The sequence below is a fragment of the Felis catus genome, chromosome A2, assembly GCF_018350175.1.
Source record: "Felis catus isolate Fca126 chromosome A2, F.catus_Fca126_mat1.0, whole genome shotgun sequence".
NCBI lineage: Eukaryota > Metazoa > Chordata > Mammalia > Carnivora > Felidae > Felis > Felis catus.
Window position 1 is genome coordinate 2,593,074 of NC_058369.1, and position 26,913 is coordinate 2,619,986.

Below are 26,913 nucleotides of genomic sequence, written 5' to 3' on the forward strand. Positions count from 1 at the left end.
CGGATTCCTAGACGCCTGCCCTCCCTCCCCCTTCATCCTGGGGTTTTAACACCGCCCCCCCCCAGCCGCACAAGGCGTTTTTAAATAAAATATTTGCGAAGTGCTCATGATGTGCTAAGCACTGTTTGTTTGCATGACAGACGCCCGCCTGCAGCGGTGGCCCCGGGAACAGGCGTTCTGTAGGAACCCTCCTCCCTCCTAGTCCAGCGCCGGGACCCTGGGCGAGTGGCTTCCTTCCTCTGGGCCTCAGTTTCCTCCCCTGTAACACGGGACGATAATAGGGTTCCTGGTACCTTCCATGTCCCTGGGCACAGGACAGCTGCCCCAAGTTGGCTGGAGGGTAGCATTTGGAGTCAGGACACTGGGAGAGACAAGTCAAAAGCACCAGGCTTTCTAAGAATGTTTCAGTGCACATTGGGTAGAGAGAGGTTCAGGCTAAGTGTCGATATGCTTATGCCCATGGACCCCATGGGGGAGGGGCGGTGTTAGTGCAGTTTACAGGGGACAACGCCAAGGGGCAGAGCGACACCTCGCCCTAGTCTGTGGAGTGGGAATAGGAGTTTCAGCCGTGGAGGCTGGGAGGATTCAGGGGGTGAATGGAGAAGGGTTGAGGTCATGGTCATCAGGTGCCCTAGGGGCTGACACTGGAGGAGGGCAGGTCTGTGTCCAGCTACTCCAGAAGGAGAACAAGGGAGCTTTAGGGATGTAGGGGCTGAGGCCAGGTGGTCTGGCTCCAAGCCACTCACTGTGCCTCAGTTTCCAGATCCGTGAAATGGGCACACGGCTGGAGTGCCAGGAGAAATTGCTGGGCACCCAGAGAAGAGGCTGCAAGGGTCCGTCTGGCCAGCCTTACGTTCTGGACACATCCTTCTGGGATGTTGAGGAGACTAATGGGCGATGCCAACCCCTCCCCCCCCTCCGCCCCCCCCCCCCACAGTTCCCCTTTGGTGCTAACTGGAAAGGTGAGAGCAGATTCCTGGAGGCTCTGGGTTAGCTGGGAACTTTCTCGGGCTGGTGGGTGCAGGGAGGTCACTTGGAGCGAAGCCCCTGTGCCCGGGCAACTGCAGCCCATGTCTGGCTCTCAGGGGAGCAGGGGCAGAGGTGCCGAGGGACCCCCTCTCCTGCCATGCACCCCGGGTCGTACATCTTTAAGGGGAAAGACGCGCGCTGGCGCTGGGCCTCTGCACACGTCACTTCTTCATTCTTTCCCTCCCCCCCCCCCCCAACTTGGCTCTTTTCTCCAACTTCCCGGCCAGCGCGGGGAGGGTTGGGGGGGGGTCTTAAAAATCCACCTCCGGCCCCAAAGTGTCCAGCAACAGCCCAGCGCCCCCTCCCCACTTGGCTCGGGTGGGCGGTCCTGGGGGACCCGTGGCGGCCGGTGGGTCCCTGGTCCGGTGCCGGGGACCAGGACGGCTCGTAATTCGTAATAATAGCAATGATGGGGGTTCATGGGGCACGGGGGGGGGGATGCGGGGGGGAGCGGCTTTCCTTCCCCGCTCGCGCTCTTTTTTTCCCTCGTTTCTTTGAAAGTTGGATGTTGAGAAGTGGGAGGTTCGGGTGGGAGGGGAGGAAAATTGGGGGGAGGGAGGGGGAGGTTGCCAGAGGGAGGAGAGACAGAGACACGGAGAGACAGAGACGGAGGAGGAGAGAGGGAGGGGGGACAGGAAAGGAAGAGAGAGGGAGAGCGAGCGAGCGCGGGAGGGAGGGAGGAGGGAGACCGAGGGAGGAGGCGGCGAGGAGCGCGCCGGCCGCGGCCGCGGGGGGGGGGTTTGGAAAAATGACTCAGTAAGTTCAGCGCGCCCGCTCCGGCCGGCCCTGCGCCTCCCGCCGCGCCCGGGATGTATTCGTCCCCGCTCTGCCTGACCCAGGTACGCCCCGCGCCCCCCGCGCCCCCCGCCGCCTGGCCCCGGACTCGGGAAGCCCGAGGAGGCGGGACGCGAAAGGCGCGCGTCCCTCCCGCCGCCCCGCCGGGGCGCCCCCGCCGCGGGGCCGGGGGCCGGGGGCCGGTGGGGGATGGGCTGGGTCGGGGACCCCCGCCCCCGCCCCGACCCTCCCCCGGGACTCCCGCCCCGCCCCCCGGCGCCCAGGCCTCTCCCCCACCCCCCCCACCCCACGCGGACGCGGGGCTCGGGGAGCAGGCTCGCCGGACGCGCGCCCCCATTCCACCCGGGAAGGTCTGGGGGCGCCCCTCGCCCCGAGAGCCGAAGGCGGGCTCTGCGTGACCCCCACCCCCCCCACCCCTCCTCCCCGGACCCGGCCTGCCTCCAGGTGGCATCGAGGGGTCCTGGCTGGACCCCCCACTCGGCACTCTCTCGAGGAGAGGAGCCCTCGGATGTGCTCCCCAGACAACCCCCCGCCCCCCCCACCAAGGTTGTGCCCCGCCACCCCAGCCCCGGGACGCCTTTCCCCCCATTATTGGCCCACGTGTGCGTGGAGGGGGAGGGGGCGCGCTGAGTTGGAGGCGCCAGCAGCTGGGGGAGGGGGCGCGCCGACGTCCCGGCTTGGTCTTCCGCGTCCCCCCCCCCCCGCCCCCCGACACCGATCTGATATTTTCGCCGCATCGATTCTGGATTGTTGAGCCGCCGCCGCCGGGAGGAGCCGGGAGGCCGGGCGTTCCGGGGTCTGGCCGGGGCACTGCGGCGCTGCGGACGCCCTCGCCAGCCCGGCACCTGCCCCTGCCCCTGCCCCCTCCCGTAGCCTCTCACCCCTGGCCCCGCTCCCAGACTGCCCCGGGCTGAGCCCTTGTGCGACCGGCAAGGGGGTGCGTGGGGAGGGGGCGGCTGCCCCTGTCCCGGGCCGCACCCCGGGGGACTCCCTTCCTCCTCCGGCTCCCTGTGGGACGGCCTCCGAGGTCTGCCTTCGTTCGAGCTCTCCCCGTGTCCTTATGTGTCTTCAGGCCAGTGGGGTTCCGGCCTCAGTTTCTCCGGAGGACTAAGACAGGTTCTGGAGACAGGGGCAGACTGTGAAGTGCAGAAGTCAGGGGGCGGGAGTCCACCGGGAGCCTGGGTGCCCTGAGGAGCACCTTATGGGGAGCACGTGGATGCCTAGCTTGGGCCGCAGGGACCGCCAGTGTCTGGGGAGGGGGCCCTATTCAGGATCCTGGGGTCTCCCTCATTCGTGGTAGGATCTTTCTTGCCCCGCTGGGAAGTTCCTGGCTCCTGTCAGCCAGCGGGAGGGCGGGTGCCGAGAGGGTCCTACCCGTGATCCCCTGAGTGACCTTGGGCAAGTCCCTGCCCCTATCCGGGCCTCAGTTTCCCTTTCCGAACAACTTCGGGAGGGGGGTCCCCGGAAGCTGCCCCTGCTGCCCCACCTCTGCCTCCCCGCTGTCCTGAGGCTCTGCACCACCGCCCCCCCCGCCCCCCCGGGAACAACTAAGGTTGCAGTCAGGGTTGCTTGTGACCTTGGGCCTCCCCGTCTCTGGGCTGGTGGGGTGGCCTGGGTGGCTGCGGGTGCCCCCGCCCCCTCTGCCCTTCTCACGCTCCCCCAGCTCCCGGGAGCCACACAGAGGGGGGGCCGAGCCAGGGAGGCTACTCCAGGGGAGGAGGTTGGAAGGCCGCCTTTTGTCACCGAGCCCTGGAACTGCCCCATCAGGACTCCTCGGGAGACAGGCCTCCGTCCACGCTGCTGCGGTGGGAACCCGAGCGGGAACATGTGTGCTCAGGGGCCTGGCTTGGTGGCTGTTCCCGGGTGGTGGAGACAACAGTGAGGGATATCTGAGGCTGCCCCGTGCAAGCGATGGGGGGGGGGGGACACAGAGAGAGCCCCCCCACCGTGGAGGGAGGGGGAGGGGCCCAAATGCAGGGGGCACCCCTCCCCTGCTGCTCTCCTGCGTTCCCCCCCCCACCGAGGAGGGGTGCCCCGCAGCCAGGTGTGATCCTCAGGGGTCCCTGCAGACCCAGCCTGGTCTGGGGGCTCCCGGAAGGACCCTGGCCGCCCCCACAGGACCCCCACTCCTGGCCGCCCCACTCAGCCTGCGCCCCTCGCCAGCACCCCGTTTCTGTCTGACCATCATTTCCCTCCACCCGGCTCTCTGTCCCCCCGCCTGTGTCTCTGTGTCTCTCCCTGTCTCTGCCTCCGAGCCTGTGTCTCTCTCTCTCTGTCCCCCCATGTGTCCTTCCCCACGTCTTACATCTCTCTTCCCCTCTCTGTCTCTGTGTGTCTCTCCCCGTGTCTCCCCGTCTCTGGGCCTCCATGTCCCCCCTTTTCCCGACTAATTTTACAACCTGAGCCCATCCGAAAATAGCTCCCTTTTAGCTGATTCGACCCGGATCCTTGTCGGAGCCGGAGCGGTGGGGGGGGGCCGGGGGGGGGGAGGCGGCCGCCCGGTGCCAGCGCCCCTGCGCCCCCGGCCCTGCCCACCGGGGGGGGGGGGTGGCCACGGCGGCCCTGGAGGATTCTGGGAGCCCCGTCCCTGTTTCAATGGTGACTCAAGCGCTTTTGCACTTTTACTCTCGAGAGTAACTGTGGAGCAGCGGTTACTTCCATAAATCCTGCCGGCGGGAAGGCCGGCCTCCCGCTCGCCCCGCTCTGGGCCTCCCTCCCTGCCTCCCTCCACCCCAAGCGCGCCACGTTAGTTATTCCGGGTTTGGGGCCAAATCCCTCTTGGCTGCAGGGCCCAGGATTCCCCGGGGCCGCGGGGCTGGGCCCAGGCCACGGCCACGGCCACGGCCAAGCCGGCCGCCAGGGCCCCTCCCTCATTCATTCATTCGTCCCTTCATTTCTGCCTCTCCGTCCCTCTCAGCCCCTTACAGCCGTTTCTCCAGCGGGGAGACTGAGGCTGGGAGGGTGGCCGGGACTTGTGATCTGTGTACTAGATATGTGAAGTGCCTCCTAGGGGCGGGGTGGGGATGGGGAATCAGTGACGTCTAGGCCTGGTGGGGGCTCTGGGGGGGGCGGGGTCCCCCAGCACCTCAGGGCTGGGAGAGGAGCCCAGACCAGAGAGGGCCAGGGCCTGCCCGGGGTGGCACAGCACAGCACGGCTGGCAAGGCTGGGCCTGGGGCCGCTTCCTGCCTGGGTGCTGAGCCGGGCCTGGGCAGGTGGACGCTCCCTGTGGGTGTGCCCCCCCCGCCGCCCCGTGGTCTGATGGCCCCTGCTTCGCTCCTGCAGAAAGCACAGCCTCGCTCCAGGCTGCTGTCTATCTCCGTGCCTGCGTCCCTCCCTCCCGTCTCTGCGGCGGTGAGGTGCCTCAGCGCGTCAGGGCCAGGCGCCTTGTAAATCACGAAGCCCGGATTCTGGCCGAGTCAGCGTTCTCTCCCTCTCTCCCTCTCTCTCTCTCTCTCCTCCCTCCCTCCTTCTCTCTCTCCCTCGGTCTGTTTCTCTTTCCCTCTGTCTCTCTCTCCCTCCGGCTCTCTGTCTCTGTCCGTCTGTCTCTCTCAGCCTGAACCGTCTGACCTGTCTCACACCAAATGCACACAAAACACTCACCAGGTCCTGGGTCCTCCCGCCCCCCATCACACGAATGCACGCGTTCACACCGACCCATACACGCGTGTGCCGCCTCGCCTAGGTGCGTCCCCTTGGTGCACGGTGCAGGGGCCCCCGCGGGACTGAACCACACGCAGCCACGCGCACAGACGCACAGACGCGCGGGCTGACACCGCACCGACGGAGACACGGCCCCGCCTCGCCGCGGACGTGCCCTCACGGGGTTCCCCGAGCGGGACACCTAGGGCCCCTGGGATCCGCCTCCACAGCTCGCTCAGGAGGCTCAGCACTGAGCCCTGGGCCTTCCGGCTGGGTGCCTCTGGGCAGGGGACCTCACTCTTCGTGCCCCGTCCTCACGGGGAAGTTCAGGGCGAGCTTCAGCTCCGCTTGCGGCCTGAGGATTCAGGGAGGCGCGTCCCCTCTGAGGTGCCCGGCGCACAGTAGGTGCTTACGTTTGCTGCATAAACGAACGGCCGCACGGGTCCACCAGCTGAGACAAGGTGCGCAGGCCTGCCTTCCTCGGATGCCTCACCCTTAGCACAGCGCCTGGTATACAGTGGGTGCCAAATAAATGTGGCTGTGATCATGGCGGTCGCTAGACTAGTAATTGGATCAAACACCTGGGAGGCCTTTCCAGCATACCCTCCCCTCGTTGTGTCACTGCTTGCTGGGCAGGGAGCCAGGCCCGGGGCTGGGTGATGGGGACAGCGGTGACCCCCGAGGGTTTTTCTCGTGGTCTTTCCTCCCCGCCGGGCCTTGTCCAGGGTCGTCCCGAGTCTGGCCAAACCCAGCGGGGTAGCAGCATCCTTCCGCGCCTGGGGTGTGTGAACGGGGGCGGTAATTAAGGGTGAGGTTGCTCCCACGGGGATCTGGGCGCTGGGGGCACAGCGGTGAGCGACAGGGACCAAATCTGTGTCCTGGAGGGCCTGCCGCTCTGGCCGAGGACGAGGTGGCGTGTGACTTGGGACAGAGCAGGGGAAGGGAGTCACACGGGATTCAGAGCGGGCACGCAGGGTGCTCCGGGGAGTCCCAGCCATGGGGCCAGACCACGTGCTTGAAGGGCCCAGCAAGCGAGGCCGAGGGGGTCAGGAGGTCCCCAGCCACAGGGACGCGGGTCCGAGTCCCAGCTTGGCGCCTCCCCGGCTGCGTGGCTGTGGGCGGGTGGCCTCGGTGCTCAGCGCCTCAGTCTCTCCATCCGGAAAATGGGTGCAAGGATCGTCCCTGTCGGTAGCTCAGGAAGTGATCGGCCCCTGACATGACTCCCTATCTGTCTCTCCCGCACCCCGGCCATCCTGCTGGAACATGAAGGCACAGAGAGGGAAATCGGGAGATCCAGGGTTCAGACTCCCTGGTCACTTTGGCAGGAAGTTTCCATTCCCACTCCTCAGGATACATACCCAAATTCTTCCCAGGGGCCCACTAGACCCTGCACACCCGGCCCCCGTCGCCTCCCTGCTCTCGTCCCTCCCATTCTTCCTGTTCACTCTGTTTCAGTGACACCCACCTCTTCGCCGTTCTTGCAAAACATTAGGCACGGGGCTGCCTCAGGGCCTTTGCACATGCTGTTTTCACTATGTGGAGAGCTCCTACCCTGGATTGTCATTTTTTTAGGTCTTTGTTCAAGTGTCCTCTCCTCTGAAAGACCCTCCCTGACCACCGTCAGCAAAACAAACAAACAAACAAAAAAACCCGCAACCCAAGGGATCCCCTGGCCCTCCTCAAACTCCTTGAAATTTTTTCAGGCCACTCTGTTCAAACTGACATTTTATTACACATTTGTCGGCTTGTTTTAACATCCATCCCTACCCCAGATCAGGATCCAGGTGAGGACAGAGCCCAGGTCACTGCTGGGTCCACAGCACCGTGCACGGAGCTGGCACACAGTAGGCCCTCAATAAATGTTTGTGGAACAACCAAATGGATCTCTCCCTCGTTATATGAGCGTTGTGCCTAAGCTGTGACGCTCTGGGCTTGAGGGGAGGAAGGACCTGAGGTCAGGAGCACTCATCTGGTGCCAAATGGGCCTGGGTTTGAATGCGAGCTCTGCTGTTTGCCACTTAACCTGGGTTTAACCCGGAGGGAAAGACACTGGACCCGGGGCTTTGAAGGATGCGTAAGAGTTTGGGATAAGCATTCAGGAGCTGGCAAGACTGATTCGCCGTAACGTTTCGTGAGTCACCGAGTAGATGAGGGAGAGAGAAGCCTTCATGGTCTAACCCATCCGGCAAGGGCTGGGACCCGGGTGTCCAGCTCCCAGATGCTGTTCCCCTTTTTGGCCAGGAAATCCCAGTGGGCCAAGTGGAGTTTCTGGGAAAGTCCTGGCCTCGCTCCCTTCCCCCCCACCCCCCCCCCAGCCTTGCCTCTCTGGTTACCAGGAGTCCCAAACCCCAACAGCTGCAGCACTTCATTCTGCCCATGGTACAGAACGAGAAACCGAGGCCCGGAGCGGAGCCGTGATTTGTTCCTGGGTCACGCGGAAGGTGGCCGCTGTAACCCGACCTCATTCCCTTACAGACAGTCCGCTGGGTGGTCCTGGGACCCAGGTTTGGGGGAGGGGGGAGGAAGGGAAGGCAATAGAACTGGACTTGGAGGACCCCAGCTTGTGTGGCTGCCAGGCTAGGTCTGGGGGAAACTCCGAGGAGAGCAGGACAGGCTGCCTGAAGGAGAAGGGGCACTGGAGACAAGGCTTTGAGGGATGTGTAGGAGTTCTGGAGGACTCTTGGCCTCTAGCTTGCCTTGACCGTGTCCTTGGCCTGGTCAGCCGGCGAGGGCATCGGGAGGTGCCTGGGAAAGATGCGTTGGTTGTGGCAGGTCTTGTGGGACAGAGACAGTGACGGGCCTGCCTCTCACCTGGCCTGACCTCCCAGGGAGGACAAGGGACGCTGGGGCAGCAGGTCCATGACCCAGTTACAGACTGTTTGCCTTCCTTCCTCCGGGCCCAGCTGGGGTCACTGGTGACGTGGGCTCCCACCCCTGCCCACCTCCCTGGCACCTCTCCTGAGAGTGGACCCAGAGGGGGGGGGGTGGGGCTCCGAGAAGGGGCGGAGCCCAGAGAAAGGGCCGGACTCAGAGAAAGGGGAGGGGTTCAGAGAGAAAAGGGTTCTGGCGACCTGTCTGTCTGTCCCTGCTGGCTGACAGTCCGGCTGCCCCTTCCCAGCTACCTCTTATCACTGCCCCAGTAAGCGCGAGAATTTGGGTGGCGGCCATGGCCCAAGGTCAACACCACTGCCTTGGCCTCCTGCCACCCTGGCGTCCCCTCCACTGGGGGCAGCGACCTATGCCTCTACCGATCCCCACCCCCCCCCCAACCCCTGGCTTCTCTGGCCAGGCAGCCTGGGCTCTGGTCCCAGCTCTGCTGACCGGCTGTGTGACCCTGGGTGAGTCACTCCCCGTCTCTGGGGCCGGCGTGTCAGGTGGCATTCAGGCACAGAAAAGCCAGGCTGAGGTTGGACAGACTCCGGCCTAGGATGGGCCCCCCTCCATTCTCCCTCTGCCTCAGCAGGTCAGCCGGGGTGGGGGCAGGGGTGGGGGTGTGGGCAGTGGAAGAGAGCCCTGAGGTCCAGTCCCCGCCACAGCTGTCACGGTGACTCACGCTTTGGGGGACATCGGAGTGGGGAGCTGGGGTTGGCACAAGCCGAGCCCCGGCCCGCCCCACCCTGGCGAGGGCGGGAGGCTATTTTCAGAGCCTGGGTAATAGGTGAAATCTGAGGTCGTTTCCCTTCCCCACCCCCCCCCCGCCGGCACCCCACGGCCAGAGGTGCCCAGAGCAGGGAGGGTGCACCGGGTGGGGGTTACTGTGGGGTCCTTGGGCCTTTCCCTGAGCCCTGGAAGACTGTAAGCCACCAGAAGACTTGTAACAATGTCAGTAATAAGAATAGAATAGCGTGGCCTCGGGAGCTGGGCAGATAATGGGACTCACAGGCCAGGAAGACGTCTCGCTCCCCCTCTGGGAGCCTGGCGGGCCCAGGCGAGAGCGGAGACACACGGCCCAAGGTTCTCTTCCCTTTGTCTTCCTTTCTCCTGGAGGCTGAGAAACCAGGTCTGGGAGGTTCTGCAGACTCAGTTTCCCTTGATGAAACACGGAGAGAGGCAGCACCCCTACCCCCAGGGGAGGGGACTGGGCCTCCCACGGCCCCCGGTTGCGCTCCGGGGGACCCAGCGAGGGCCGCTGCTGTTGTCATGGGGAAGTCAGATGGGTGTAGGTTCCACGCCCCTGGTGACTAGGTCCCCTCTTAGGGCCTCAGTCTTCTCGTCTGTAAAGTGGGTGTCGGGGCCTCCCGGCAACACCAGTTAGGCATGACTTGGGGTGGGGGGGGTTGGGTGCTGAAATCACAGGTCTGGCCAGGACTTAGAGCCTCCCCAGGCCTCGGCTTTTCTGTCTGTGGAATGGGTCTTACCGGCCTCCAGGGGCTCCTCTCTCCAGCTCTGGACCTCCTTGGACGGGCTCCCCTTCTCTCTTGTGTTCTGATCTCATGCCTTCTGGGGCCTCCGCTTTCCCTGCCCCTCCAGGGGGGTCTATACAGGAGCCCCTCCCCCTTCCCTGGGCCCCTGACGTGGAGGTGGCCCTAGTCGTGGCCCGTAGACCTCGGCCGGCCTTGTCAGTACCGCTGGCCTATGGGAACGACCCCTAGCCCTCATTTCTTAAATCTGCACCGGGGGCCAGTGGAGGCTGCCCTCAGACCTGCCCGCCCCGGTGTCAGCCTTCTTGGCTGATGGTAGATCTGAGAAACCAGCGCCAAATGACATTCTCAGAGCCTGGCCTCTCCTGCAATCATTGAGCGCTCACTGTATGCCTGGCGTATGCTTGGCCCCGGGCTGGACCCGGGAGCGCACGCTCTGGTTCCGGGGTCTGCAAACCACAGGTCCCGGGGCCCAATGCCCGCCACCTCTCTTCCCGAATACATTGTCATCAGAACGTGGTCACGCCCGGTCATTTACGTGTCGCATCTACGGCTGATCTGGCACTAGGTGCAGAGTCGAGCAGGTGCAACAGAACGGAACGCTCGCCACCTTGTCCTTTAAAGCGCTTCCAGACTGGGGTGTGCCGACCCCCTTTCCGGTGGACAGAGAAGAGCTCCGTAACATCCTTATTCTCCTGACCTCAGTGTTCCCCATCTGTACAATGGGTTCGCCCCCATCCGCCTCTGGGGGCCCTCCAGGGCTCAAGACAGCCCTCCATGAACTCCTGCCTTGCCCTGCGCCTCCCACATAGTCCAAGCCTCAGTTTCCCCATTCGGGCAATGGGGCCGGTTCAGGCCAGTCCCCCGTGCACTTCCGCCGGGTCCTCTCTCCCCCTCCCCGCCCCCCACCCCCAGCCTTCACTTTCCCCCAGGAGGTTACCAGGTCCCTGCCCACACGCGCCTGGGTCTTCCTGGGGCCCCTAGACCTCAGTCCCCTGGGCTGGGCGGTGGGCCCCCGGTCCCCGGCGCCTCCTGACCTCTGGCCTCTTCGTGCCTGCAGGATGAGTTCCACCCGTTCATCGAGGCGCTGCTGCCTCACGTCCGCGCCTTCGCCTACACCTGGTTCAACCTGCAGGCGCGGAAGCGCAAGTACTTCAAGAAACACGAGAAGCGAATGTCGAAGGACGAGGAGCGCGCGGTGAAGGACGAGCTGCTGGGCGAGAAGGCCGAGGTGAAGCAGAAGTGGGCGTCCCGGCTGCTGGCCAAGCTGCGCAAAGACATCCGGCCCGAGTGCCGCGAGGACTTCGTGCTGGCCATCACCGGCAAGAAGGCGCCGGGCTGCGTGCTCTCCAACCCCGACCAGAAGGGCAAGATGCGCCGCATCGACTGCCTGCGCCAGGCCGACAAGGTGTGGCGGCTGGACCTGGTCATGGTCATCCTCTTCAAGGGCATCCCGCTGGAGAGCACCGACGGCGAGCGCCTGGTCAAGGCGGCGCAGTGCGGCCACCCGGTGCTCTGCGTGCAGCCGCATCACATCGGCGTGGCGGTCAAGGAGCTCGACCTCTACCTGGCCTACTTCGTGCGCGAGCGAGGTGAGGCGGGCGGGCGCGAGCTGCGTGCGTGCGTGCGCGCCCGGGGTCTCCAGGGGGCGGTGTGCGTGCGCGCGCGCGCGCGCGGCCGAAGCGGGGAGGCGGCTCAGGTGCGCCCCCCAGACGGGAGGCAGAGGCAACGGGAGGGTCCCAGGGGGTAGGTGGGCCCGCGCTAGGGCAGCGGGCAGGTGCAGGTGTGAAGGGACAAGGTAGGGTTCAAGGACGGTCTGAGGGAGGAGGCAGTGTGTCCTGGGGGGTTTAGAGGTGAGAGGCGAGCTCTTGAGATGGCGGGAGACGAGATCCTGTCCCGGAAGGCCCGAGGGGCAGCAGAAGGCCTTGCTGGGAACAGGGGTGAGGACCGGAGAGTGACCGGTGGCAGAGAAACCACCTTATCCCTCTGGGGAAAGCGGAGACAGGGCTCTGGTCGCCCGCTGTGGATCCTGGTTGGTCCACCCTCGGGCCTTCCGCAGAGGCCTGACAGGTCCCGCCTCTGTGCCGCGTGGGAGACTTGGGCTGGGTGGCCACCGTCTCTGGTCCGCTGGTCCCCTGTGTCCCCAGCTCCGGCCCTTCTAGCCGGGCGTCTGCTGGCTCTGGGGCCGGATGCCCCTCCTGGAGACAGCAGGGTTTGTGAGAGCGAGGAGACCCACGGCAGCTTCCTGGACAAAGTGGCGTGGCTGAGCTGAGCTCTGAGGGATGGCTGGACAGAGCCGAGTGTGGGGGCGTCCCGGAGGGTCAGCGGCCTGGGCAGAGATGCGGAGGCCAGATGTGCGGGCCGGCCTCTGGATGCCGGCAGGGCTGGTGGCCAAGGGCAGGGCCTGGCTGGCAGGGCCGTGGGCTCTGTCGCCCTGCTGCTTCCTGGCTGTGGGTCCAACCTGGGCCTCAGTTTCCCCTGTCTGTCACATGGAGGTTATGAGTCCTTAGCTCGGTTAGGCCACGGGGGACTCTCCAGGTCACGCATGTAGCTTGTGAACACTGGCCTGCCACGTGGCAGGTGTCAGCTGGGCATGTGTTCATGTGGATGGAGTCCAGCGTGCCCGTAGGACCCAGCGGTCGCATGTCACATGCCCCCCCCCATGCCTCGCCCCCCCGCGCCCCCCCCCCCGGGGCTGAGCCTGGTGCTCACGTGGGCACGCACCTGGGGGCCGCCTGAGTGGGTCCGGTGGGTACGCTCAGGTTGCACGCCCAGCCACGGCAGACCCCCCCCCCCCCCCCGGGAGCACGCTCCGTGGCACGACCAGAAACAGAAGGAAGGCCGGGGGGCGGCCCGGCGTGGGGGTCTGGTGGGGGCAGACCGGGCGCCCGGCCACCCAGGTTCCACGCAGAGCCCTGCCCTTTTCAGGCCGTGACCTTGCACACATCGCCGTTCTGTGTGTTTCCTCTGCACGCGTCGGGGGGGGGGGGGGGTGGGGGGACAACCACGCCGACCCCTGGCGGTCTCCGGGGGGGGGGGGCGGGAGAGGCGGGCAGTCTCCCAGTCTCGACCTGGGTTCCCCGACCTTGACCCCCTCCGCCCCCCTGCCCCGCCCCCACGGACAAGCCGCAAACCCACTGAGGCCGGGAGCGAAGCCGCCTTCGGGGTCGCGGAGGCAGAGGGGCGGACGAGGCGCCTGTGTGTCCCGGGGCCAGGGGCAGGGGTGGCCTTGGGGGCTGCTGAGCTCATCACCACGCGGGTCCAGGCCTCTCCCACCACACACCACCCACATCCATCCTGCAGCCTGGCCCTGCCCCCACCTCCTCCGCGCTGAGCTGATAAAATTTTGAAGCGAGTTTTCTGCCGGAGTCAGCACAATCTCCAGCCGGCCCCCTCCCCCGCTCGGCTCGGCAGGCAGGCAGGCCGGGCCTCCAGGCTTCCCCAGACACCCTCGTGTCCGGCGGCCATGCCTTTGCCGGCCAGCCCCGTCTGCCTCTTCGCTCGAGGGCTGGGGAAGGTCAAGGCTCCCGTCATCCCCCTTTCCTCGTCTTTAAAATGGGAAGCTCCGAAATAGTTGACCGGTAGGAACCCTGGGCCCGCATGGTAAGTGCCCAGAGACGACCCCCCGCGGGGCGGGAAGAGGTGCCAGGCCCCCGGGGCCAGGGCTCCGCCGGCCACTCCTGTGACCCCCGCCACTATCCTCATCGCGGTTCCGATTGGCCAACTCTGCCCCTTTGCCCCTGATGCTCCCTCTGCCCGAAGGTCTTTCGCGTACGGAAAACTCCTGCGTATGCTTCAAAACCCCAACTCCGAACTCCACTCTCTCTCTCTGCCGGGCATTTGCTTCTGAGCGCTTAGCGATTCTTTCCCGTTCTCTCAGCAGCCCTCCAAGGCAGGGATCACTGTGGTTCTCGCGTCGAGGATGAGGAAACAGAGGCCCCCAAAAAGGGACCTGCCTGCCCAAGGTCACGTGGTCGAGAAAGGGCAGAGGTGGGATTTGGATGTAGGCAGCTTCTTTGAAGACAGCCCGGCCCTTCCCCCTGGGTGGTGGGGGAGATAGAGGAAAGCTGCAGTGCGCAACTTGGGCATCCGGTCGGCGTGTTGGCACCCCCGGGCTGGGCCTGTGTTCTGGGCTCCCACCTCCAGGCCCCCCGTGCTCCTCCCGGACCCCAGCGAAATCTCTGTTCTTGGTCCCGCAGGTTGTCGGTCTGACGGCGGAGGCAGATGGCCGCCGGCCGCCCTCCTCCTTCCACTTTGGGGTCTCAGGGCTGGAAAGTGTTGTGGCCTGGGCCGCAGCACAGCAGCCCCTTCAACCGGGCCCGCGGGGAGCGTGCATGCCGGGGGGGGGGGATGGGGCACCTCGGAACAGACAGAAAGACCGAGAGACACACGCAGAGACAGTTGGAGGTCCAGACAGACAGACGGGCACAGAGGCCTGGCACTCTGTCCCCCTATCCTGGGACAGGCGCAGCCCCCCCCCCAGCTTCCGTGTCTCTCTTGGGGGGTCAGGTGGACTCACAGGGGTGCTCCCACCTTTATTATGGGGGACGAAGGGGTGGGGGTAAGCTCTGAGAAGGCCCTTTCACCACTGGGGCTCCCAGGCCGGTCAGAGCCTGGGGCACCTCCTGGGGTGAAATCTGGCTGCCCCAGTGTCCATCTGGGGCCACGGGGCCCTGACTCAGTGTGTGCCCTGGGGGCAGCTGGGGGGACCATGATGAGCGGGTGATGTGAGCTTCACCTGAGGACCCGGGGGGCTGCCCGCTGAATGGGTACACCGGGCAGGGGACCCGGAAGCTGGCAATTCACGGTTCAGTGAATAAAAACAAAGCAGGGCAGGGTGTGGAGACGGGTGGGGAGGGGGGCACTGCAGGCCGAGGAGGGAGGGCGGCCCCAAAGAGGTGGCTTTTGAGATCGAGGCCTGAAGGAAGCAAGGGGGCCACAGAGGCATTTGTGGGAGTGCACCGGGCACGGGGGGCACAGCCAGTGCAAAGGCCCAGAGGCCAGCGTGGCCCGAAGCGTGAGGAGCGGAGCGCGGGAAGGCCTGGGAGGGGAGGAGACTGGCGGAGGCAGAGGCGGAGGCGAGGCCTTGCTGCGTGGCGGCTTCGTGGGGAGGGTGGTGGGGAGGCCAGGAAGGAGTTGGGGGGGGGGGAGCCCGGCACTCCTCCACCTGCCTTGCATTTGGGAGGGAGCCTGGAGGAACCGAGGCCCAGAGAGGGAAGCCGCCTGCCCAGCCCTGAAGCCCAGCCAGGCCTCCCCGCCCCCTCTGGCGGCCTGAGAAACCCGAGGCGCGGGCGGGCCCCGTGCCAGGGCCGGGCGGGGGAGGGGTTGCCAGGCCCGCCCGCTCCGGCAGCTGCCAGCCCGCCCCGAGCGGCCAGCCCAGATGGTGCCCATCTGCTGACGCGGGGCCGGCTCCTCGTTCCCGCCTTGTGTGGTGCCAACCTCCCGGGATGGCGCTGTGGGCAGGGGCCGGCTCGGGGAGCTTTGCAGCTGCTGGAGGGGCGCCCCGGGGCGGCCCAGGGAGCGGCAGGAGAATCGAGGGGGTCCCCAGCCCCTCCCGGGGGGAAGTGGGGAGCCGTGATAACCACAGAGGTAAAGCAGTGCGAGCACATACGGAGCGCCCGCTGCGGGCTGGGTCTCCGCTCATCCCACGTTTTCCCTCGATCGATTCTCGCCACCGCCCTGCTGGGGGGGTGCGGTTACCTTCTGGTAGGTCTCAGGCGAGGAAGCCGGCCCAGAGACCGTCAGCCACTCACCCGAGGTCACACAGCTCCTAAGAGGCAGAGCCGAGTTAGAACCTACAGGATCCTGAGTGCCTGAAACCCCTAAAGGAAAAAAGCCCGCAAGGCGCTTCGGAGGTTGGCGGGTGGTACCCACACCCTCCCCGTTGTGCAGACGATAGAAAGAGGGGGAGCTTGAATGCACAGTGGATAAATGAACGACCAGCAGTGAACCGCACCGAAGGGCCTACCGGGACCAAGCCTGGGGGCCAGGGTCAACGCGCACCCTGGGTTCAGACGGTCTGGAGCAAGGGGGCCCAGGGCAGCCGCGGGCCTGCCCCTGCTGTGCTGTGTGACCTAGCCCTCTCTGGTCGGGGGTTGTGGGGGACTGAAGGCAGGAAGGTGGGGCCTTGTGGGATACAGAGAGGAGCAGGCCAGGCCATGACTGAGGCTCCCCCTGCCTCCTCCGCCCCGTTAATCTCGGCCCAGCACGGGGCCCTTGGGAGACGAAAGGCGGGCAGGAGGGCGCGTGAGGGCACCCATTTGTCCGCCGTGACGTTCACAGTTGGCGCCCGGGCTTGCTTCAGGCCGCGCGAAGTGCATTCTCCTCTCGAGCCTTGGTTTTTCCATCTGTAAATGGGACGCCTAAAAATGGTGTCGGCCGCTTTGGGGACCAGAGTCAGCGATCCCCCGGAAGCAGACGGGAGGCACCAGATAATCGCTCAGTCCTTTCCTGAACCCTCTCTCCAGCCCCAGGGGACAGTGGGAGAGACCCCCGGCCCGCTCTGAGACCCCGGGCCTCGTTCCGCCCGCCCCGCGAGCCAGGACGGGCTCTCTGCTGGCAGCTGGCGGCGTTGCCCCCTCCAGGTGTCTGGGTGGCGCAGGGGTGAGGGGCTCCGGGCAGCCCGGATTCCCCCAGGGCTGGGCGGCCAGGTGGACCGGCCGTCTGCCTGTGCAGGGAAGGTGGCCGCAGGGGTGGGAGGCCCAGACGCCAGCTGACGGCGTATTTATAGCTGTGGCAGGCCTCCAGGCTCCTGGTCAGCAGCAAAGAGATACCAGCAGGTGAGGGTTCCGCTCACACAGCAGGCCGGGAGCCCAAGGGGAGAGTTGGGACTCACTCTGTAGCCGGACGACCCAGGTTCAAATCACACGGCTCGTGCCTGTCGTGGCCTTCAGGAAAAGTTGACATCACGGCCGCGGGCCTCGGTTTCCGTCCCTCTCAAATGGGCGTGATAAGAACGGTGCCCACCTTGCTGGGCCCCGTAGGCTCAACGTCACGGAGCGCCTGCCGAGGGCCGGAACGCGGGGCCCATGGGAAGCACCCAAAAATGATCTGTCGCCCCGAAAAAGTGAGGACATCCAGGAGCGCCTGGGTGGCTCGGTCCATTAAGCATCCACCTTGGGCTGAGGCCATGATCTCGTGGTTCATGAGTTCGAGCCCCTCGTCGGGCTCTGTGCTGGTGGTGTGGACCCTGCTGGGGATTCTCTGTCTCTCCCTCTGTCTCTTGGTCCCTTCCCCACTTGCCTGTGCGCTCTCCCCCCCACCCCCCACCAAAATAAATAAACTTAAAAAAAAAAAAAGGACGTCCTCCCACCTGCCACCGCGTGGAGGGACCCGGAGGCCACTGTGTGCGGTGACAGAAGCCAGACACAGACAGACACGTCCTGCGTGACCCCACGCACAGGGGGTCCCCAGAGGAGTCCCGTCCACAGAGACAGAGAGCGGATGGTGGGAGCCGGGGCTGGGGCAGGGGGCAGGGAGTCCGTGCTTCCTGGGGACAGTCTCGGTCTGGGGAGATGGAAAGTTCTGGAGACGGATGGCGGGGGCGGCTGCACGACCGCATGTGTGTGCCTGAGGCCGCTGAGCTGTGTGTGCTTGGAAAGGGTTCAGATGGTGAATTTCGTGTTGTGTGTATTTTACCCCAATTGAAAGACTCGCTGTTGTTGTTAATAATAATAATAATAATAATAATAAGCAGAAGTGCGTCCTGTATGCATCAGCTGGTGGTAAAGGCTTCATAAAAATGACCACGGTACCATAAAATAGGGACTGTCAGCATCCCCGTGCTTGTGGTCCTGGCCCCAGCCCTGCCCTCCGACGGCCGGGCAAGTTAGCGCCCACCTTTGCGCCTGGGTTTCTTCCGCGGAGGGAGCTCAGAGAGTGTCCAATCTGTGACAAAGAAACCTCGTAGCACGCGGCGGGCGCTCAGGAGGGGGACCCCGTTGGCGGGGAGGCGCTCCCCGTGCGGAGGGACCTTTCGCGCCCCTGTTGCCCGCCCCCCAGCAGTCCACCCCCACCGAGGCAGGGGTGAGGAGGCTGGCTCCCGGGGGGCCGCCCACCGAGTGCCCTGTCCCCACGGCGTCAGCGGGAGCGGGAGACATTGCGGTGCACCTGTGGTGGCCACCCCAGCATGGCGGCTGCAGTTGCCGCCTTGGCCCTCTGCCCAGCGAGCCGAGGGGAGGCTGAGGGCAGCTAGGGACATCTCTGGCCACCCCCCCCGCCCCCCGCCAGCCAGCTGCCAGGCCAGCCCCTCTTCCTCCAGCTGGGTGTGGGCAGGAAGTCACAGATGGCCAGAGCTGGTGAAGGATGAGGGAGGGGGCACACGGGGACACTGCACGTCTTGTCCAGATGGGGAAACTGAGGCCCAGAGAAAGGGGGGACGCTGCCCATGGTTGCCCAGCCAGTAGGGGCCCTTCCTCCGGTCTGTTCTGTCCCATCCTGTGCTCCAAGGGAAGACAGGTCAAGGCAGGGACGAGGGGGGTTCTAGGAATTCCCCAGGCCTGAGTTCTAGAATCTTCAGAGGGGTCTTTACTGTGTAGGCAGTTTGTCTTTTAATTTTTTCGAATGTTTATTTATTTTTGAGAGAGAGAGAAAGAAAGACAGAGCATGAGCGGAGGAGGAGCAGAGAGAGAGGGAGACACAGAATCCGAAACAGGCCCCAGGCCCTGAGCCATCAGCACAGAGCCCGACGCAGGGCTCGAACTCACGAACCGTGAGATCTCGACCTGAGCAGAAGCCGGACGCTCGATGGACTGAGCCACCCAGGCGCCCCCCGCCCCCGGGCAATTCTCTAGTTCTCCGAGGCCGGTTTCAGAACAGCACCGTCCAGTAGAATACGGTGTGAGCCATGTAGATAATGTAACTTTTTTCTCTGGTCTCCGCTTGTAAAAGTCTAAACGTACAGGGAACGTGGGTTTTAACAACATATTCTGTTTCACCCGGGACAACCAAAATATTGTCATTTTGACACATAATCAGGACGGACAAGGTATTGAGATGGTTTAGTTACTCTGAATCTTCTCGGTCTTTGAAATTCACACCCTGATTCTGACCAGCCACGTTTCAGCCGCTCAGAGCCACACGTGGACCAGGCGGGCAACTCGGCTCTAAGAGCATCTGAATTCTAGAGACTCTCAAGGCAGATCTCAAGTGCGCCCCAAGTTGGCTAAATATTTTTAAGTTTATTTATTTCTGTGGAGCGGGGAGAGACTGAGGGACAGAGAGACAGAGAGAATCCCAGGCAGACTCCACGCTGTCAGCGTTACAGCCCAACGTGAGGCTTGGACCCCCCACCCTGAGAGCGTGACCTGAGCCGAAATCAAGATTCTGATGCTTCACCGACTGAGCCACCCAGACCCCCCCCCCGACATTCATCGAGGCTGTTATTTAACAGTCCAGGAAACTTTCCTGGAAACCCTCAAGCCGATCCCTTGATCTAGAATTCCTCACGCGTATTCCAGACCATCCAGGGGTGGGTTTCTGAGTATCTGGAAGCAAGATCCCAAATGTTTGACGATGGGTTTTTGCTTCCGGAGGGACAAGCTCCAGAATTCTACGACTTGAGTTCTAGGACCCCCGGGGCGGGTTCTGGCGTCTTCGAGGGGAGATGTTTTCAAGCATCTGGGAACAGATCTCACCTGATCTCAACCAGGGTTCTCAAGCATATGAGAATTCCAAACCCGTGAAATCTGTCAGTGCTTCTCCCAGCGTCGATTTCATCGACATCCAAGAAACCCTTGACGTACATTCTTGACCGTTGGTGGCAGGTTCCGGAATTCCTCACGCGGGGTGTTTTCATGCCCGAGGACGGGCTCTGGAGTTTTCTTGAGCTGGGTCCTAGAACTCCCAGGGGTAGGCTCTAGGATTCTCTTCGTCAGAAATGCAGAAAGCTCAGGTCAGTTGAGTACGTCTGTCCTGAGACCAGGTGACGGAACGGAATGTTTCAGAAACGATGCTTACGGAGGGCAGGAGGCAGATTTTGGTTTCTTTGAGGCTCCCCGCCCCGGACTGGCTGAGGCAGCGGCTGACTTCTTGGAGGCCCCGTTTCGTGGGGGTGAGAACCTGAAACCAGGTAGCCCTGGGAATAAGAATCAGGACTTCGTTTGATCCGCGGTAGATCGATGTCAGTCGCGGGGACATGGAACCCTGGATGCGTTTCCAGAGGCCGTTGCGGGCCGGGGGGCACCAGGACCGCTCCTACCCACGGCCGGCAGGGTGCTTAGTAGGGCCTCGGGTGAAGGCAGCGGCTGTAGTTGGAGGCTGTGACGTCGGATGGGAGGCAGGGTTGCACGTCTGGGGCACTTGCGGCCGGCCTGGGGGCTCTTAGACTCCCGGCGGATGTGAGGGTCTGTCCGCCCCATTTCACTTCATCCTAACCCCACCGAGGTAGCGACTGTCACGAACTGCATTTAGGAGTTAGGGAAATTGAGGCCCAGAGAGGTTAAAGCCACTGGCCTGAGGTCACATAGCCAAGAGCTAGCATCAGGACTCGAACTCAGGTCTGGAAGATCTGAGGGCCCACCACGGTCCCCTGGGAAGGGGCCATCTGAGGCGTGTCGGGGACCTCCCCAGAATGTCCCGGGATCCGCCCTTTGGGATTACAGGATTTGGGTGCTAGTGAGTGGACACCAGGTTCAGCTGGATCAAGGAGCACCTTTGGGGGCTGCCTCCTGGCTGGGGGTTGGGTCAGCCTCAAACGCCCGATCCAGGAGAACCAGGGAGGAGGTGCAGCCAAGAGGCCAGGTGTCGGCTCTCTGTCTCTCTTTCTCTGTCTCTCTCCTAGTGCCTGTCTCTTACTCTGCCCACCCCTAGTCCCTGCCTTTGCCAGTCTCCTCCCTGCCTCCCACCCAGGCCAGCCTGTGGGCTGCCCGGAGGTGGCAGCAGCAGCTGAATGGGCCCCTTGTTCCTGACCACACCCGCCCCTTGGGGTAACCCCGGGACAGGCCCTGGCCGCCTGCTGCCTTAAAGGGCCAGTGCCCAGGGAGAAGAGGAAGGAGAAAGGAAGAGGGGCCGCCTCCACCCCCAAGCCACACCCCTCCCAAGGAACTGAGCCTCCCGGGGGTGGGGGGAGGTGGGGAGGCTGTGGGGGGACTGCCACACCCAGACACCCCCAAGCCCACGTAGTCAGACGGAGGGCCTGGGGCTGGGGAGGCCTGCCTGGCGAAGGAGACGGGGGCGCATGGTAGGGCTTGGGTTTGACCTTGGGCACATCCCTCCTCTCCGCACCTCAGTTTCCCCACCTGTTCCTGGGGCTCCTTGCGTCCGCCCTGGGGCCTGCTGGGCAGACGGAATAGAATCCGGGCCAGGGTTTGGCACACAGTGGGGCCACCACACAGCACCCGAGGCTCGCACATTCCCCCGCGGGCCGGCACGGCCGCTCCCTCGGGCCAGCCTGGGGCTTCACTGCAGGACGGGGCCACAGCGGCAGGCCCGTCCGCAGAATTAAAAGCCTTTTAGAGCGGGCCCGGTGCTGAGTTCAAGGCTGCATGTATTGAGTGCCAGCTGCACCCCAGGCCCTGTGCAGAAAGGTCGCGTTTGCAGCCCCATTGTACAGAGGAGTTGGGAGGTTCGGGCCCTGGCCGAGGCCGGACCCCAGCTGTCACCAGAGGCCTGTCACCTCCGCCCTCTGCCTGGGGCTGTGAAGCTTTAGGCAGCTCCCTCGGCCTCTCTGGGGCTCAGTCTCTCCGTCACTGTAATGGGAACACCCCCATCCACTCGCAGACTGGAAGCCTTTCACTTTTCCGGGCACAGGATGCTGCCGGCCTCCCCCCCGGACAAGAGCCGACCCAGAGGCCCCTGCACGGGCCTTCACCTGGCGGCCACTCTGGGTGGCCTCGGCGTTCCTGTGCCCCAGGCCGGCCCCACAGACGGCCCGGGACAGGTTGCTGCCGGATGGACAAGCCTGTTCCCTGCTTCCTTATGTAACCAGGTTATGCAAGGGCAGCCGGCCTGCTTACATAAGGGGAGGCCGGGCCCGGCGCCCAGCTGGGGAGGGGGAAGATCTTAAAGGGGCCGGTGTCCCCTGAGTCTCCCCTCCGGGGCCCCGCGCCAACCCGCACGGGGGCACCCTTACGGACGGGGTGATGCTGTGCTAGTCATTGCCGGCCCGTCGGCATTACTATTACGGTTGTTGGGGTTGTTGACAGACACCCTGTTTGTTCCCAGTGGCAGTGGGCCAGCCGCGGGGGCCCAGAGGCCTGGCGTGGCCTGCTCTGCTTCTGACGCTTGCTTATTCCCTGCTCTCCCGGAGCCTCAGTTTCCCCATCTGTAAAGTCTGCTTGCCTCGTGGGGCCGCCGAGGGAGACAAGAGTGAAGACCCACCAGGGGTCCGGGGCAGCACAGAACACGTCCGCACTCAGCACTCAGCCAGCGCAGTCCCTGTGTAGTCAGTAAATAGATTCAGTGCTCACTATGGGCTCTGGGTCCTGGGGACACGGCCGGGACACGAGACAGACGAAACCACGGCGCTCGGGGGGGAGGGGGGGGTTCCCGGTCGGGAGGAGCAACAGACAAAGAACAAGTGGGAAACAGCAGTGGGTGATGAAGGCTGTCGAAAAAATAAGGGCAAAGGGATAGAGACAGCGGGCTATTCGGCGGGGTCTGTCGGAGGGCCTGACGTTCCAGCTGGGACCCGAAGGTTGAGGAGTTGCCAGCTGGGTGAACAAATGGGAGGAGAGCATTCCAGGTGGGAGAAACAGCCTGTGCAAAGGTCCTGGGGCAGCACCGGGCCTGGCGGTTTGAAGGAGCGGCGAGGGGGCCCGTGTGGGTGGAGCTGAGTGGGCAAAGGGGAGAGAGGGAGGAGGGGAGGGCAGAGAGGGGACGGGGATGGGGGCAGGTCCTGCAGGGCCCTGGAGGCCACTGGGCCTTTACCCTGGGGAGCTGGGAGCCCTGGGGGGGGGGGGGCGACAGACACTGGTGGGAAAGTGAGGGGGTGATAGTTGAGGGACCCAGGCCACCGCATGGGTTCCGGAGAGGGAAGAATGGAGGCAGCCAGCCTGCAAGCCTGTTCCTAGGTGTGACAGTTCAGGGACCATCGTCAGCCTAGGCGGAGCGGGGCCGTGCGAGTCGATCGCCTGGGTCATAGGTCCCTCCGGCCCCCGGCCTGGGCATACGCAGGGGAGGGGGGCAGCGTTTCCCCCTTTCTTGTCTCCACACTCGCCAGGGGAGCTCAGGCCAGGACCTGCCCCGCTCTGCGCCTCAGTTTCCTCATCTGTGAAACGGGAGTGACAATCTGTAACAGTGGAGCGGGTTCAGTGAGCACCTGGCACGGGGCAGGCCCCTTTTCAGCGGTCAGCAGTCGTGAGGCAGGAGGTTCATAAGAAGGGAGAGAGCCCGCCGGCATGGGAGGCGTGCAAGTGGAAACCCGCAGTACTCACTGAGACGGGCCACCGGGCAGGTAACTGACTGTGCCCTCTCCCAGGCCCTGTTTTGTTCCAATAAAATGGCACCCCCCTGGTGCCTGGCCAAATTCCACCGTGGCAGCTGGGGAAACAGACCCAGAGAGGACAAGGGGCTAGCCTGGCGTCACAGCCAATCTGGGGCAAGGCCGGGGGGAGGCGCATCTCACCGTGTGGCTCCGGTGCCCCCGGAACAGATGGCCTGGCTCCAAGCCACTCACTATACCTCAGTTTCCAGATCTGCGAAATGGGCACACTGCTGGGATCAGTAGGAATTAAGCTGTGATTCTTATTATCTTCATACACTGTTCTCACGCCCCACAAGCCCCTTCGGTGCCTGGCAAACTCCTACTCATACATCAAGGCCCCAGCTCCAATATCCCCTCCCCCAGGAAGCCTTCCTGGGCCCCTAGGACAGATTCCAGTTACTTCCTTGGGCTTCTCCAGCCACAGGTCCCTCCCTCTGATATTCAGGCCCTGGAGCAGGTGAGGGACCTTCTCCAAGGACCAGGGGGACCGAGATGGGCAACATTTGGGTGACATTCCACACCCTGCCTCGGGCCTGCTGTCGGAAATCCCTTGTGTCACCACTGATCAGAGTCTGTGTCCGCCTCAACCTGGTCTTTTCCTCTGGCTATCCCCCAATTTTCCCGACAGTCCTCAGACTCCTTTGACACGCATGTATTTTGCACCTTTTGTATGCCACGCCCTGTGAGGATAATCCCAGTCGTTTGTGCCTACAGTGTGCCAGCCCCTGCTGAATGATCATCACTCGTCTGCAAGCACCTATTGAGCGCCAGCTATGTGCGAGCGTGTATTGAGTACTGACTGCATGCCAGGCTCCAGGAAGAGAGGCCTCAGGAGGGCCAGGGGAGCAGAAAAGTCTCCCACTACCCCTCCCTTCAATTCAGGCTGGGGCCCTGGAGTTTCCAACCTCCTCCTGCAGTCGAGGCAGTGGGTTTATTTATTTTTTTAATTAACTTATTTTGAGACAGAGCGAGCGAGCGAGCACAAGCGGGGCAGGGGCAGAGAGAGCCAATCCCAGCGAGCTCTCTGATGTCGGCACAGAGCCCGATGCGGAGCTCGAACCCACGGACCGTGAGATCGTGACCTGAGCTAAAAAAAAAAAAAACCAAGAGGTGGGCGCTTAACTGGCCGGGCCACCGCAAGGCGGTGGGTTTAAAGCGGGGGCTCTGGAACCAGAGTAACTGGGCTCTGAGCCGCCCGTGCGCTTAACAGCCGTGAGACTTGGGCCAAGCCCCTTCCTGCCTCTGGCCCTCAGTTTGCTCCTTCTGTGAAATGGGAGTGCTCAGATCTGAGGTGTTTGCACCTCAACACCCACTTTCTGCAGAAGGGGAGCCAGGGAGAGGGGCTGCGACGTTCCGTCACCCCCTTCCTTCCCGCCCCCCACCCACCCCAGCAAGGCTGGGATGGGACCCATCCTCCTGACCCCACTCCCTGGAGGCCCAGAGAGGGGCAGGGCTGGCCTGAGGCCGCACAGCTCCTGCAGGATTCTGCCCCGCTCTGGAGCCCTCCCTTCGTGCCCGCCTCCCTTGGCCAGGAAGTTCTCCCACCCCCCCCCCCCAAGAAGCATCAGAAACAGGGGGGGAGCCGGGAGGGGCCGCGGCCCGCGCCCATTTTTGGCAGCCGGCGTTCTCTGGCGCTCCCGCCCGGCCCCGTCCACCGTGTGGCCACAAGTGGGGCTGGCCCGTCCCCTCCCGGGGCCGCGCATGTGGCCCCGGAGCTCCCCGCCCCACTCGGCGGCCGCTGAAGCAGGCCTGCCAGGGAGGCGGGAGGAGGCCCGGGCTTGGCTGCCGGAGGAGCCAAGAATTTGCTCCAAATGTAAACAGCAAGTTATTTTAAGGCTGCCCCCCTCCCCGGGTGGCGCTGACACATTTGACATTGGAGGGGACCGGTGGGGGGGGGGGGGTTGCGCGTGTGGGTATTTTTAACCTGTTTTTCGCGGCCCCGGTGCCACCCGGAGTGGGGTGCGTGAGCGGGAGCAGGGCCGCGGGGCGGCCACGTGTGCTGGGCCGCCTGCCTGCCCCCCGCGCCCCGTGGGGCGCGCACTTAACCCCTCGGAGGCCACGAGGGGCCCGAGGGGAGCCCCCCCCACCCCCACCCCCACCCGGCAGGGAGGGCCGGCGCTCCGCTCCCGTGCCAGCCCCAGCCTCCTGCGCGGACAAAATGGCCGCCAAGGCCGGCAGAAGCATCTGGAAGCCGGGGGAGGGAGAGTGGAGAAAATGGCCGCCAGAGCCATGATGTCATAAGGCGGCCTGGCCGCCAAAGCATCCCGGGACGGGGCTAGTCCCGGCCTGCAGGCCTCCGAGTGGGCCCCGTGGCCGGCGGGGACCTCCCCGCGGGGCTCTGGGGCCAGACACCCCGAAATGGCCACGCCGGGGCCCCCGTGGGGCCTCCCGGGCTCCCCGAGTGCGGCCCGAGGCCTGGGCTCGGGGCGGCGGAGGGCCAGCACCCTGACCCGCTGGCCCGAGGTGTCCACGGGCGCCCGGCCGGGCCGGAGCCAGGCCACGGAGCGGGCCAGGCGGCGGGGGCGCTGGGCCGGGTGGATAGAAAACAGAAACTTTTCTTTGAAAGTGACTCCGAGGCGGGTTGGCTCGGGCCCAGGCGGCCGGGCGGCAGGGGAGAGGGAGAGGGAAAGTGCGGTCCAGACTCTAGGAACACGCGGGTCAGGAAGCACAAGGCGAGGGAGGAGGCCGGCATCCAGGAGGTCACCGGGCCGGGCCCTCTCGCCTCTCGGGTCCCCTGCTTCTCGGCCTCATTTCCTAGACGTTCCCCAGAGGCCGGCGAGTGCGCGCCTTGAACGTCCAGCGTCTTGCTTTTTCTTCCCTCGGGTTTGTCCAGGCGGCGCCTGGAGAAGGCGCGCTAGAGCCTCGGTGCCAAGACGTGGAGGCACAGAGAGGGAAAGCGCTTTCGCTGAGGTCACACAGCGGGGGCCGGACCGGACCGCAGGCCGGGGGTCGCCGCTGCTGGGCTGGGCAGCCTGTGTTCCGGGTCCCCCCCCCCCCCCCCCCCCCCGGAGAGCCAGGGTTTGTGCTGAGGTTCCTTGCAGCTCAGGGCGGTCTCCGTTCCGGTCCTCCTGCCACACCACCAGCACCAAGCTCAAGTTTAGCGTAGCCTGAAGTCCTCCTACCGAGGCTCGACCCCTGGCCTTCCTGACAATGGCTGGGGCGCAACCTGCGGCCGTGAGCCTCAGGGATGGGACTTCGGGTCTGTTTTGTTCAGAGCCTAGAACAGGGCCTCGTACCCAGGAGGTGCTCAACGCGTGGGTTGAATAAACGAGTCGCCGTGCCCCTTTGTGCCTGGATGTGCGCAGACGCTGGCATGGGGTGGGGTGGCGGCTCAGGGACACGGAGCAGGTTGTCACACAACCGGACGCACGTGAGAATCCGTCGTCCCGCCTCTCGGGAGGGACGGGCGGAAGTGAATTCCCCAACTCCCCCCAACATCGAGCCCAGATCCCGTGCCAGGGGCCATGGACACGTAAACCACATTTGAACAGAGACTCGAAGGAGCGGAGTGAGGGGATGGGCCCGGCAGGCATTCACAGCAAGGGCGGTCCAGGCGGAGGGCACAGTTTGTGCAAAGGTCCCGGGGCATCGCGGGGCCCGGCACATTGGAGGAACAGTGAGGAGGCACGTGTGGCCGGAGCAGAGCGGGCCAGGGGGAGAGAGGG

At 64.6% G+C, this 26,913-nt stretch overlaps 1 protein-coding gene across 9 annotated transcripts in view; it reads left to right on the forward strand.

The window, feature by feature from the left end:
* The window catches only part of NFIC (nuclear factor I C), a 64,021-nt gene that overhangs the window by 4,540 nt on the left and 32,568 nt on the right, over positions 1-26,913 (forward strand). For 4 of the 9 annotated variants that reach the window (XM_045043479.1, XM_045043480.1, XM_045043491.1 and 1 more), the window contains exon 2: positions 10,886-11,417. In XM_045043479.1, the coding sequence (XP_044899414.1) occupies positions 10,886-11,417 (532 nt within the window). Of the gene's footprint in view, positions 1-1,709; positions 1,869-10,885; positions 11,418-24,934; positions 25,062-26,913 lie in introns of those variants that run through there. The other 5 variants (XM_045043500.1, XM_045043506.1, XM_045043509.1 and 2 more) reach the window with 3 other exon arrangements.